Source organism: Mauremys mutica, chromosome 21 (genome assembly GCF_020497125.1).
Source record: "Mauremys mutica isolate MM-2020 ecotype Southern chromosome 21, ASM2049712v1, whole genome shotgun sequence".
Lineage (NCBI taxonomy): Eukaryota > Metazoa > Chordata > Testudines > Geoemydidae > Mauremys > Mauremys mutica.
Window position 1 is genome coordinate 14,199,710 of NC_059092.1, and position 13,371 is coordinate 14,213,080.

Sequence of the window (13,371 nt, forward strand, 5' to 3'; positions counted from 1 at the left end):
GAGGTGTGTGTGTGTGTGTGTGTGCGTGTGTGTGTGTGTGTGTGTGTGCCTGTGCCTGTGCCTGTGCCTGTGCCCTCATTCTCTTTTTCCAGGGTTTCAAGGGCTTTACATTCTCTGCCTTCCTCTTAATAATGGATTTTTTTTATATTTCAAAGGAGGAGGCACTATGGTGCAGTGGACAGTGTGCCTGTCTGCAAGCAAAGAGACTGGGGTTCTATTCCTGGTGATGCTAGACCAGAGATACTCAGACGGAGGGCTCTTTACCACATCTGCTGCAGCACATAATATTAAAACACTGTGTGATTTATTTATTAACCAGTCAAGATACTTTTACTCTGTTATTAACCAATTAAGTTATCAGCTTGCACTAAGTTATTAACTTATTTGCTGTGAGAAGAATTATTTATATAAAAGATATAGTCCATAGTAAATGAAACAATGAATTCACACAACTCTGGCTCCTTCGAGTAATGTTGGTCCTAATTTGGCTCCTGAACCACTGAGGTCAGAGTATCACTATCCTAGACCATACCTGTGTCCATGGGCAAGTCACTTCCCCTCTCTCTGCCTCTAGTTTTGCCAGCTGCCGGACAAGGTTAGTGATACTGGCCATTCTTTGTAAAGCACGATAGCAGAGCTAATTTTACCATTATGTCTCCCCTCCTTCTCCTGCCCCACCTTGTCTTGTTGGTTTTCAGCCAGACTCTTCAGGAAGAAATAGAAAAAAGTGCATGGGAATTTAGTACTTGTGAAATGTATCCTACCCAAAAAGCAGCCACAGCCTGAACTGATAATAAGAACCACAGTATCAAGGCAGGGGAATCTCTGCGACAGGCTCTGAATGAGCATATGTGCCTCGTTACCCACCATGTTGCTCAAATGAGAGACCCATTCTAACAAGCTATTCATTTCCTCCTGCCAGCTGCTTCTGTGCCTTCACTCAAGGGACACACTCTGACCCTTTATACCTTTTAGCGAGTGGTTACTAGCATGAGTATTCCACTGAAATCAGCAGGACTGTGCATGAGAGTGACTATTGATGGCAAACCTTTTACTCCCATCTGTCCTTCAGTGATGGGATTCCCCTCCCCAGGGCCAGTTGTGCATGGTGGCGATTTCCTTTCTCGGACAAACTCTTCCTTCAGCAGGGGATTGCCTACGATGGTCCAGGTAGTGCTTATAAGTCACTTCCTCAGATGGAGTGTACCAAGCCAATGCAATAGCAAGAGCCTGCAGTGGCAGCAAAATAATCAGCAGCCACGTGGTATCTGCATGTAGGACTTGGCAGCTTGGTGGCATTCATCCAGCATCAGCTCTGCTGCATGATCTGAGCATCTGCAATGAGTGGTAGAAGAGCCTTAGAAGGATCAGTAAATAGGTACAGTTGTAAAATAGGTATTTCATGTAGCTAAAGTGCCGCTTCTGCAGAATCCATCCTAAAAGCAGTGTCTCCGGAAACGTTACTACTGACCTGAATCAAGACGCACTCTCACGCAGCAGAACAATTACAATGCAGAAGATGCTGCCTCTCTGCTTCACCCCCGCTCCCCTCCTCTTCTCAAAAATGAGTCTGATCTCTCCAGCTGCTAGATTAGAAACCATAGTTGTATAAAGCAGCCAGAAACTGATCACGTGACCGGCTGGGTACGCAGTGCCAGCACAAGCGAAAACTGAACCAGCAAGCAACTCTCCCCGCTTCTGGAACCCACCAAGAACGTTTGAAGGCCAGAGAAAGTTGTATACCTTATTAATAAACCATGGTGTTCGGAGACGCTTTTGTTTTAACCCTTTTGCTGCCGGACCTCTCTGTGGCAGGCAGTGCTGCTAATTTCACTAAGGACCTCACACTGGTTGGTGGGATGGTCAGATATATTGTGTGTGTTTTGCAGCAATTAAGAGCAAGCTGGTTTGAGATCCCTAGTCGGTGTGGTGGACAGGCCTTGTTTTGGGTCTGGTGAGCCCACAAACCCAGGTGAATTTAAGCGTTGCAGTGAAAATTTAGCCCCTAAAATGTGAGGCTACTGAGGAACCTTTAAAAAGCCTCTTTTCCTTTATCAGGTAGCAACATGGTACTTTTCATTTTCAAAGCACTCTGCTAACAAGAATTATGCATTGCTATGCATTTAGATGGGGAGCAGCAGAGTGGTTAAGTGACTTGTCCAAGGCCACAAAGGGAATCAGTGGCAGAGATGTCCATAAGCTTTAACTGCTTCTGGTCATTGTTCCTGTGTTCAGTCCTCTGGGCCATGCTGCCTGCCCAGTATAGGAGGCCTGTGGTTAATAAAAGGAGAAACCCCCATTCTGGAGGCAGGGAAATTATCCAAAAGCTGTGCTCAATTAGTGCAGGCTTTTATGCCCAGCTGCTTGACCCATTACTGCCTATTTCCTTTGCTGTATCATTTTCCCTCTGCTGAGCGATGTACTGCACAAAACAGAGGGTCAGGGTTGCTTCCCATGAAGCCTGTTTGTCTGTTTTAATCAGGGACTTTGGCACAAGTGATACTTCCTTCTCCAGCCCAGACTTAGCCTTTCAGGCAGCAGCCACACCATTGCTCTGTTATCTCTGTTGCCAAGTGATTTCCAGGGGAAAAAGAAGGTAGCCATGCAAATAACTGTTTAAACACATCTCCTGTGCACTGGGACCAGCGAGTCTGCAGGCAAAGCCTGAAATAGGCTTATTTGTTACAGAAACATCAGAACAAGAGGCTTTGGGGAGCTGACAGCCAGCATCTCCTTGCAAGCCTGGGCAGGATTGAGAGAATCAGGTTTCGAGTTCCTGGGTGGGTTGGTTCTTGGAAGACAGTACCAAAGAGCTCTTCATTTACACTTAATCCATTTTGGAGCTCTTAAACCTCTCGGGAGTGGAAAGTGCTTGTTCACCTGCTCATCCGCTGCTGAAGCACTTTATAGATTACAGACAACATCCCCTTCAGATGATGTGATTCTGCCACAGTCACTAACCACGGTGCCCTCCAGCTCCCGCTCTGACGTACTGTCACAAAACACACACCGGAGTCCCTCAGCCCAGCCTGCCAATGTTCGGTGTCACCTGGGCTCCTGGGCCCAGGGCCAGGGGAAGGATTTCCGTTTTTTCCATTGAATTCAGTAGTGGTGGAACGTTTGAGGCTGAAGTCCTGTATCCACAGAACAAGTACGTCGTGCGCAACAACAGTACACGTTCTCCTACCCTGCTTTTTTTGATCTGCACCCCCCATCTTTAAAGGGAGAGGGTAGCTCTGTCTCTAAGCCCATCAACCCTAGGTTGCTGGATCTCAGCCGAGACTGCCAGCAGGAGCGTTAATTAGTGCTGAGGCTCACGTGCACATCTGTTCACTAGGAACTGGCCTGAGACCACCAGTTCACTTCAGAGAGGGCATGGAACAGCTGTCGAGTGGCAATAACATTCAGTCACGGACATCTGGAGCTGGAATCGGATCGGTACCCAGAAACGAAAGGTTCTATAGCTCCATCTCATGAGCTGTCCGGACCCTTGATTCCTGAGATGCTTGCGAAGCATTAAATGCTTCAAGGTGGTGATTTGTTATTAGTTGGGAATGCTACAAAGAATATTATTTATCACAAAACTTTATAGCAGGGGCAAGGAGCTTGGTAACAGGATAGCCCGAGCCTTTTGCTTCTAGGTCAATGGCTCAAATTCAGCTGAGGAAGGACAGAAGCGTTGTTCCCACCTGATGGTGGCGTAGGGACCTACTTGCAGTGAGCAGGCAGTACCAATCCAGGTACCATCCCGAACCACTGTGATGGGCACTAACTGGGAACTTTCCTGGCAGCCTCAGCAGAGAGCCTAAGGCGTGAGTGGGCATGCAGACTAGCCATTGATAGGACGGTTCAAAGCATGCGTGACTGGCTTCTACTCCTGTTACCTCTATGGGAGAGAAGGAGCAGAGCCCCTACCCATCCCCGCCCCTTCTCTGTAAGATGCCACTGCCTGTGCTAGTACCTGTTCTCTGCATAAACAAGATTTCAGTCGTCAGGGTTGTCAGTCTGGCACCTTTTGCCAGCACTAAAATTCACACCCGTCTCCACGTACTGAATAAATCTGCACAAGACGAGGATCTGAATTAGCGCTAAATAACAAGGGAATTGCTGCAGGATCAACACGTTACCCTCCAAGCAAAAGAGGTTTGCTCAAAGAGAAGAACAGACTACAAAAAAGGCCTGTAAGAAGCAGCAGTGACTCGTGAACTCTGCTAACTATGCCCTCCTTTCCCTTAAAAGGGTGTACACTGGAGCTGCGCGTTATGGGTGTTGGGATGGAATGGTACATGGTTTTCCTAGTCACTATCGCAGAACCTTGTTAGTGTTGCTTCAGCGTGTGTATGTGGCACTGCATGAGGTTCCAGCCTCATTCTGCTGCAATGGGCATCACTATGCTTAAATCGCCAAATCAGGAGACCATTTTATCACACTGCACTGGATTAGGGGTTCGTATCAGATGACACTGCAATGCACTATGCTGCAGTGGCCCATCTCCCTCTGTTGCATTGGGTTACACGGGTCCTGCTGCATTGCATAACCTCATGTTCCCTTGGGTTGTGCTGTTACTCTAGCATCACTTTGGCTTACAGAGGGGTTGCCATGTGTCATAGGACAGCTTTGATGTTGCACCCTTTGTGGTCACGCAGCCCTGCAGTTTCACAGCCATTTGTGTTGGATTGGGACACAGGGAACTACAGATTTAGACTAAAAATTTCACAGCTCATGTGTTTTGTAGCATGACCTTTGTGTTGGGGTAGGATTTTCTTTCTTCCCCTTGTTTGCTTCCCCAGTTGCAGAAGTCACATCCTGCTGGTCAAAAGAGACTCATTTGTCTGCCTTCCAGCAGCAGGAAGTTACAGGGTATCAGGTTGCCCAGGCATTGCTTCAGACACACTGCACCAGGGTTATGCCATGTCACATGGGAGTGCAACAGTGTTTCCAGGAGGCATTCACACCTTATCACATTACATCACCTCCCTCAGTACAGCAGGGACTGCTGGGAGGAGGTAGTGGCAGAAACATGCATCTGAGAGTGGGACAGGTGAGATGCCCACAGTGCTTGTTTCACGTACCGCATGCTGAGTAATGACATGAGAGGGCACCATGTTTCTAAAACTAAATCAAATCTTTATTAAGAGAACTGTTCACGGGGGTGCTGCAGTGGCAGCTAGCATTCCAGCCACGTGCACACAGACTGACTTCCCAGCGCCTCCTCCAAACTCTTCCCTCCTGTAACCTGTGCTCCGCCCTCCAGCTTCCATGTAGGTTGTTACAGTGTTGGCTGTGTGGAGAGCCAGGTATGTGGAGCATATAGATACCACACGGCAGTCTTCACTATATATTCCAGCACTGTGAGCAGGCCACATCCCTCATTCTCTGCCATTTACACCCCCCTTGTAAGTGAATCCTTCCTTTCCATCCACACTGAGGACTGGTTATGGAGGCAAAGCACACATTAGGAAACAGAGCCATTTACAGAGTAAAGCTGCCAGCAGTGTAGAAGATTTTATCTCCCTGGCCGTAAGGCTTCATCACAAGGAAGATGGCAATAGCCTCAGCCCAAGCCTCACAAATGCTCCACCCGCTGCATTAGTGCCATTACTGCAGAGCTGCTGCTCTGAAGCTAAAGAAAATTGGGCTTTGCTCACCACTAGTAGGGTGGTGAAGAACTGGAATGGGTTACCTAGGGAGGTAGTGGAATCTCCTTCCTTAGAGGTTTTTAAGGTCAGGCTTGACAAAGCCCTGGCTGGGATGATTTAGTTGGGTTTGGTCCTGCTTTGAGCAGGGGGTTGGACTAGATACCTCCTGAGGTCCCTTCCAACCCTGAGATTCTATGATTCTATGATCCCTTTCCCCACTGCTGTAATGGCTGGCCAGGGTATTGCATAACCTTAGTCAGGGAATCAACATTCAGGCTTCTTTTCCCAGGAAGTGGTGGGAGAATCCACTTGACAGGGATTCCTGGAAGGGGTGAGAGAGGAAAAGGACAATTACTTAGATGCTAGAGATAGGATATAAATGGGATTGTTGCCGGAGGGCACTGCTTGTTCAGGAGCAATGAGCTGAGCTTGTCTATAAAGCTGGGATGGGCATGTACTCTCTGGCTAAGAGAGGTAAAAACATTACAATTAGTTCCATAGGACTGGGACAAGCATGGGCATTGGGAGACATTGGTCCCTTCCCAATTTGACGAGCAGTCTAAATACCTGGCTAGACCAGGTTAGATGATCTAGGTCCCTTCTTTCTGTGTTTCTCTGAGGTTAATCTCAGTATTGAGGCTTTTGGTCAGAAGCTGTTCAAAATGCTCCTTAGATTTGTAAAGGGAGCCAATGAAACATCCACCTGAGGTTGTGTCCCTGCCCCTTTACTGAGGAGCCTGACCCAGACCAGGGTACTCAGAGGGAGAAAGGCAATTGTCAGACCCTTTCTTGGAGATCACAGCAGCGAGGGGTGCTGGGTGGGAGGGGGGGTTTCCTCGAAATAATGAACAATAATAATACATTCAAGCAGCAGCCGTTGCCTTTTCAGCAGAGCATCTGGCAGCTCGCTGGCTCTGTCCCTTCCACTCCATCTTGTTGCTGAAAGCACCCCTCCTGCACTCTGCTGCAAGAGGGGCGCCCCAAGAAATCAAGGGAGCATGGGGATGTGCATCAGAAAAGACAAGAAAAGCAAGAATGCTGCAGTATATATGGGGTGGGGTGGGGGTGTAGAAGCAGAAGCAGAGACGTTGCCCTGCTGCTGAAAACCAAAGAGGCAAACTGGTTGAGGAGAGGAAGGGTAGCCTTGGCCGGGAGGCTGGGGAACAGGGCTTAATTTGGAATGAAAGAGGTGCTGGGGCTCAGGCAAATTTTTTTTTTACATTCATAACCGATGTGCCAGGCCCAGCGGTGCCGGGGCTAAGCCCTGTCTGGGAGTCAGGAGCCCGGGGTTCTGTTTCTCCCTCTAGGCGGCAGTAAGGCTCAGTGGTGAGAGCAAAGGCTTGGGTCAGGCGAGCAGGACCCACCCCCCGGTGCCTGGCTGTCCCCACCTGCGGGGGGGGGGGGGGGATGGGAGGCTTCGGGCAGAGCCGGGCAGCCGGACCGAGCTCTCGTGCCCCCGGGCGGGGAGGCGGAGCCTGGGGCGGGGGCTGCGAGGGAGGAGCGACCCCCCCCCCAGGGGCGAGCCCCGCCCAGCCCGCGCGCGCGGCAGCCGGGCTCTGCCCCCGGTGACGTTGCTCCTTTCCCCGGGATCTCGCTCGGTGCCGGCCGGAGCCCGCAGCCCGCCCCCAGCGGCAGCGCGGGGAAGGACTCCCGCCCCCCGCCCCCTCCTCGCGCCCGGCAGCCGGGCGGCCACTCTCGCGCCGCCGCCGGAGGATGTAGCTGGGGCTGCGCTGCTGCTGCTGCCGCCGCCGCCGAGTCCAGTCGGGAGCGGGACCCCTCCACCCCCAGCGCCGGTGCAGCTTCCCCTGCCGGGCCGGGGCTGCCGGGCCAGCGGCGACCCTGTCTGCCGGCTGCGAGCGGGGCGGAGCGGGCGGAGCGCCAGGGGCAGCGGACCCGCCCGGCCAGACCATGTCGGAGGTGCTGCCCTACGGCGAGGACAAGCTGGGCCGCTACGGGGAGGGCGGGGAGGTGGGGCAGATCTCCTTCACCTGCCGCCTGCAGGACACCAGCGGCTTCTTCGCGGGCGGGCCGAGCAAGCGGCCCCCCAAGCTGGGGCAGATCGGCCGGAGCAAGAGAGGTAAGGGCCGGGCTCGCCCCGTCTCCTAAAGCCCCCGGCTGGGGAGGGGGGGGGTCTCCCCCGCGCCCGCCCCGCTGCCTGCCCCGCAGCTGTTCGGAATCGGAGTCACTTCGCCCCGACGCACCCCCCCCCTTACACACACACCCCTGCTTCGCCCCTCTCCCCGCCGCCCCGTGTGCCCCTCGAGGCAGGGAGCCAGGCAAGCGCCCCGAGATGGGGCTCCCCGAGCGGCGGCCACTCGTGCCCGGCTGGCGGAGAACAAGGGGATGAGCCAGGGCTTGGCACCCGCGCGGAACGGGTGGCCGGGCTGAGTACGGGGTCGGGGTCCCCAGGCTGCGGGGGGAATGCTGGGGCAGCGGGGACCGGGCGCGGGGGCAGCTCCGTTTGCCGCCGTGTGCCTGCTCTGTGCACAGGAGTGATCAATGGTGCGGGGATAAATGTCGCTTGGGATCATCTGCTCACTTAGCAGTGTAAACCGATGGGTCTTTTTTTTTACCCCCCAGGTTAGGTGAGCAGATCCAAAGCGGTTTTTTCCCCCACTCCTCCTTGCCGCTCTCAGCGCCTCCCCAAGGGCATTTCCACTTCTGTAGAGAACTGAACACATCCCTGTAGTTAAAACATTCTGCGTACCGGGGCGGGGGAGAGGGTGTGTGGAGTTCTCTGACTAGTTTAAATGTATCATCTCCAAGTCTGAGTCTTGTGCGCGGCATTCCGGCTTGCAAGTCAAAATGCTGCTGGGGAGGTGTTGAGTCTGCATCGAGTGGCAAAGAGGAGTGGAAAAACTGCAGTAGATCCTGTAGGTACTCATGGGGGAGAGGGAAGGTCATCTGGCAGTGAGAGAGGTGTTTTCTTCTCTCTCTTTCTCCACGTTGCATGTTTATGATAAAAAACCCAAAACAGTCCTAACCCCCTGTCCCTAGTAGAGACAAAGAAATTCCAGGTGATCTCAATAATCACAACATAGCTAACCTAGAGGTGTCTCTTGACTTCTGGAGAGCTCCAGAGATCCTGTAACTGGGAATAGGTTCCATTTAGCTACGACTTACCCCAGTTGATTAAATAAATACACCATCAGTTGTTTCAGGCAACCTAACCCTAGCGGCCAAGTGTTTGGTGACCTTGAAAACACTGGATTAAGTGGGTAACATTATCGAGTGCATTTAATTCTTTGCAATGGTATCACTTCTTTTTAAATAGGAGCAAATTGCTGAATGGACACAGTTCTTTCTCTATAAGAAACTCGCGTTTCCCTGCCTTTAATGCTATTTAAACAAAATCATTTGCAATAACTGTGTGTGTGTTGGAATCCAGTGTTGCCTTGGACATTAGGTAGAGAGACTCTGTTGAACCATACATGTTTCAGGGGGGCAGATTGCAATAACGGGGGAATTCATGCAACAGCAAGGAGAGGGGGGACAAGGGAAGCTACAATGTATTCATCATTTTGTTTTTCTGCTTTACAGTTGTCATTGAAGATGATAGAATTGATGATGTGCTGAAAAATCTTTCAGAAAAGGCACCTCCCGGTGTTTAATTCCCTCCCAGAGACACTGAGTAAAGGGGGAAAATAATTTGCAATGTAACACATTATTGGCAAAAAAACAAACAAAAAGCACTCTGAAATCCTTCATTACTAGCCTGTGATCCACAATGCACATCAGCAGATTGTATCTTAACATCAGGCTTGGAGACAGAAGAGGTGCAAAAAGGAAGAAGGTTTAAGTAATGTGCGAAACAAAACAAAAATCCACCAAAAAACCCCACAAAAACCTAAACCCAGCCCACAAACAACAGTAATAAATCAAAGTGTATCAGTTGCAGCTATGTTGTTTAAATTACTAGTCATTTCTTTTTTCTATATGATGAATATTGCACAATTCTTGATCTGGGGTTTAAAGTACTTTGAACAATGCAGCAAAACACAGTGTTTTCAGACCGTGGGTACCTTTTGCTGGTCATGGTTGTTCCAAATGAGCACCTTGTTTACATTATTTAATCTTGCAAAAATGATTCCGTGCACTTGGATGTAACATGCTATCAGTTTCATTGGGTTTTTTTATGTTGATGTCCTTGGATGTTTAAAAAAAAATTATATATAAATTATATTTTCATTTTAGTCACATTTTAACGTATCGATGGAATGTGTGCAAAAACTTTTATAAGGAATGAACTATAGGAAGAATTATTGTTTTATTTTTTAAAGCTTGTATTACTTTTGCTGTGAGCAACTGCTCAAGTTAGCGCAAATGGACAAATTTTATATGTAAAACAGAAAAAAAAATGCTCAGCTTTTTCTAACTACCATGCAGTCTGTAGTGTGGGCGATCTCTGGTTTTTTTCCCTATATTGTGGCAGTTTATTCTCTTTAATAGACTGTGTTTAAAAAAAAAAAAGGAACAAAAAAAATCCAATGTAATCACAAGAGTGCCAAATATCTTGAGATGCCAAATGGCAGTCTGTTTTCCTTTCTTATTTAGTGCTCTTTGAGTCTATGTAAAGTAGCACTTTTGGTGTCATTTCTGTTCTTTATAGGGCTCTCTACTGGATTTTATTGATATCTAGACATCTATCTATATATAAAAATATCTTCTGAGTTTTCTTTTACTTTTTTTTTTTTGCATGATATGTGCAAAAAAAAAAAGCCTCTTGTGTGAGGGACTATTTTACTGGTTTTGTTTGCAACTTTGAAAGACAGACCTCAAGAAGGGTTTTATTTTTTTTTCCTTTTCTTAAATATTGTGTATGTTGCACTTTTATCCACGACACAGGGCTATTTCTGCAATGTACAATAAAAAACAAAACAGTCTATTCCTGTGTCCGATCACAATCTCTTGTCTTGTTTTTGTGCCTGCAGCATGCAGAGAGATCTGTTTCAGCCCGAACGCTAAGGCTGCTTAGGTCTGTCTCAGAGTGAGGTGTGTTAGGTGGTCACTGGGGGAATGTCAAGGAAAGAAGAAATTAATGAAATGTCGAGCTGGCCCATGCTGGAAGTACTTTCTTTTCATACTGAGGCTAATAGGGAATTGGGCATATGGAGGAGTTGTGATGATTGCTCCCCAGGGGAAAGTTAAATAGACCCCGATGGGTTGGGTGTGTTGGTGTGCTAGTCATCATTGATTCATTTCAACACACACATATCTCCATCTTTGTGCCAGTCTCTCCTTGGATGGCATTACACAAGAGCAAACCCACCAGCCATTCCTGCCTGCTTAGAACTGCCTGCCTGGTGTATTGATAAACAAACACACAAAAACTCACTACTGGCAAGGAGAAGGATTTTACTTGAAAGATGGAAAAAAAAACCCTCAGGATCCTTGTGCTTGCTCCCTGTGCCCCCTTCGCAGCTGAGGAAACCTGCCCATGCTTTAACGTGCTATCCCTAGCTTCCAACAGTTGCCAAGTGGGTCGAACAATAACATGCCTGCTGCTGGAGCCTCTGCTGGTGAAGGTGAAGGAGAAGGGGCTGGGGGATGGAGGAAGTGTATGTTTGCCTGGATTGTTACTGGAGCTGGGCCAAAGCAGAGCCATTCACCAGCTCCCCTTCCCTGACCTTGGGCCGAGGGGAGGGAGGGGGCTCAGATTAAATGGCACCTGGAGCCAAACTGTTCCTGTTTCTGGTTTTGCAAAACAAGCACAACTTTTCTCTTCCCAGCTTTGCCAGCAAGAGGCTTCCCTGGATTCTTACCAGAACTCCCAAGCCATCGCTGGGGCTGGTGGTAAGATTCTGGAGATCTGGTGTCCTAACATTGAGCGGAGCGATATGAGGGCTGGGAGTGACGGAGAGAGATGTAACAGCCAGGACAAAAGGGCCCAGGAGGGTAACTCAGGAGTCGTCTTCACTGAACAATGGCAATTGCGACTAAGAAGCATAATTCTAGAATAACAACAATAGCCGTACAAAGGTGCAGGGGTCTGACTCTCACATGTGAATCGAGTTGTTATAGGTTTCTACGCCACCTAATGCAGTGGGGCCCCACTCTGGTTGGCTACTAGATCCTACCACTATATAAATACTAAAACATGAAGATGCCTACAAATGGGTCGTTATTGTAGTGGCTGGTGCCGCAGGGTGATCTCAATGGAGGAAAAGCACCCTGGGACAGCTAGGTTGTGTTGTTAATAAGAATTCATATTTACTGCCGTTGGGGGGTTTTGTGTGTATGTGTAATGCTATGTTTGAGATCCTTTCACCAAAGAACTGCCCCAGCTAGGAAGTGAAATTTATGGAGAGTGGTGTTAAGAAGATTGTAATTTCAACAGGAAGAGCTAAGAGGGGTATCTCTCAATCTGCTAGCGCCTGATTGTGAGATGCGACAGGTCAGCAAGGCCCCAAATGAGGGACATGCAAAATAATGCAAAAAACTTTCCATGCCATGGGATTCATTGCTTCAGTATCATAAACTCTTTCTACAGCCTCAGCTTTGTCATTAAAAAAAACAAACAAAAAAAACCCAATGTAAATAACTTTCAAGACTAAAAGTGAGGACATGTCTGATCTATGCAGCTGTAGGTACCTTTAGACTTAAGATGAGTGGCCTCCTTCAAAACAGGGACATTTGAGAGGTAGGGGCAGGGTGGGAACAAAGGGAAAAAAATATTATCCCGCCTCCAAAACTGTACTGATCACTGGAAAATGTCTCTCTTTTTATATATTTGAAAAATATATTTTCTTAATTCTATTTATTCCCTCTCCCCTTTTCTTTCTTTCTTTTCTTTTTTTCTCTCTAACAATTGTGTGAGCGGTTTCTGTTGTGTAGCCTTTTTTCATTGTGGACAATACACTGTGAGAGGATTATGCAGAGGGGATGGCTGTGGAACGCGAACAAAGAGCTCCTATTCTCAAGCTGAGTAGGTTTGTCAATTGGTGGTTGAAAGGCTCTGATGGTTGTTTTTCAGGAGATGGCATTAAAATATTACTATAATAGCACAAAAGCAATGGTGTCAGTGGTGAGGAGGCAGTGTCAGCTAGTTTCGTGGACGCTTCCGTGTCACAGGCATCTTTAAATGGAAAATGTGAATGTAAACATCTGTAAAGGATGCACTTTGGAATCTGGAAGCATGTTAATTGGCAGGAAATTATGCCAAGTGTAGAACATATTGTGAAAATATGTCTGAGCAACAGTAAATATAGAAAGGGAGGATATTAAGCTCTTAAGATGATGAGAGAATCTATAATCCTTCTCTTATTGATTGAGCATCAAGGGCTGCATTATTCAAACACAATTAATTGAATACTTGCAATAAATGTAAATCTTGGTGGATTCTGGCTGACAATTTAAAAGACACCCTTCACCCCCAGCCTTGCTGCTGGGGGAATTCTTTACAAACTCTTGTAAATTATTGATTTTAAAAAGAGAGAGGAGAGAGAAATGAAAGAAGCAGCTGCAGAGAGAATGAAAAGAGGGAGAGAGAAAATGACTTCCTGGCACACTCAGCACAAGTCAGGCACAATCAGACCTAAGAATAATAGAGCCCAATCCTGCACCCACTGAAAGATGTGAACTGTAGACCCATTCCTGTAATGAGCTCCGTGCAGGTGGACCTCTGTGCCCAGGTGAAGCCCATTGCAGGGTCAGGCTATTCATCACATTTGCCTTTCATCTGAGGATCTCAAAGTACTTGGCAAACATGAAGGGCCCAATCCTGCAAATTCTC

General features: G+C 48.2%; 1 protein-coding gene across 1 annotated transcript; it reads left to right on the forward strand.

The window, feature by feature from the left end:
- Positions 1 to 7,301: 7,301 nt before the first annotated feature.
- On the forward strand, positions 7,302 to 9,326 carry CAMK2N1 (calcium/calmodulin dependent protein kinase II inhibitor 1). The gene is made up of 2 exons (XM_044996448.1): positions 7,302 to 7,716; positions 9,180 to 9,326. The coding sequence occupies exons 1-2, from the start codon at positions 7,548 to 7,550 to the stop codon at positions 9,248 to 9,250; spliced, it is 240 nt and encodes a 79-aa protein (XP_044852383.1). The 5' UTR covers positions 7,302 to 7,547; the 3' UTR covers positions 9,251 to 9,326.
- The last annotated feature ends 4,045 nt before the right edge of the window (positions 9,327 to 13,371 follow it).

Bases quoted from the DNA above. Each gene is read 5' to 3' on its own strand.
- CAMK2N1 (XM_044996448.1), top strand. From the start codon at position 7,548: ATGTCGGAGGTGCTGCCCTACGGCGAGGACAAGCTGGGCCGCTACGGG. The intron at 7,717-9,179 runs GTAAGGGCCGGG...TCTGCTTTACAG, and splicing joins GATCGGCCGGAGCAAGAGAG to TTGTCATTGAAGATGATAGA.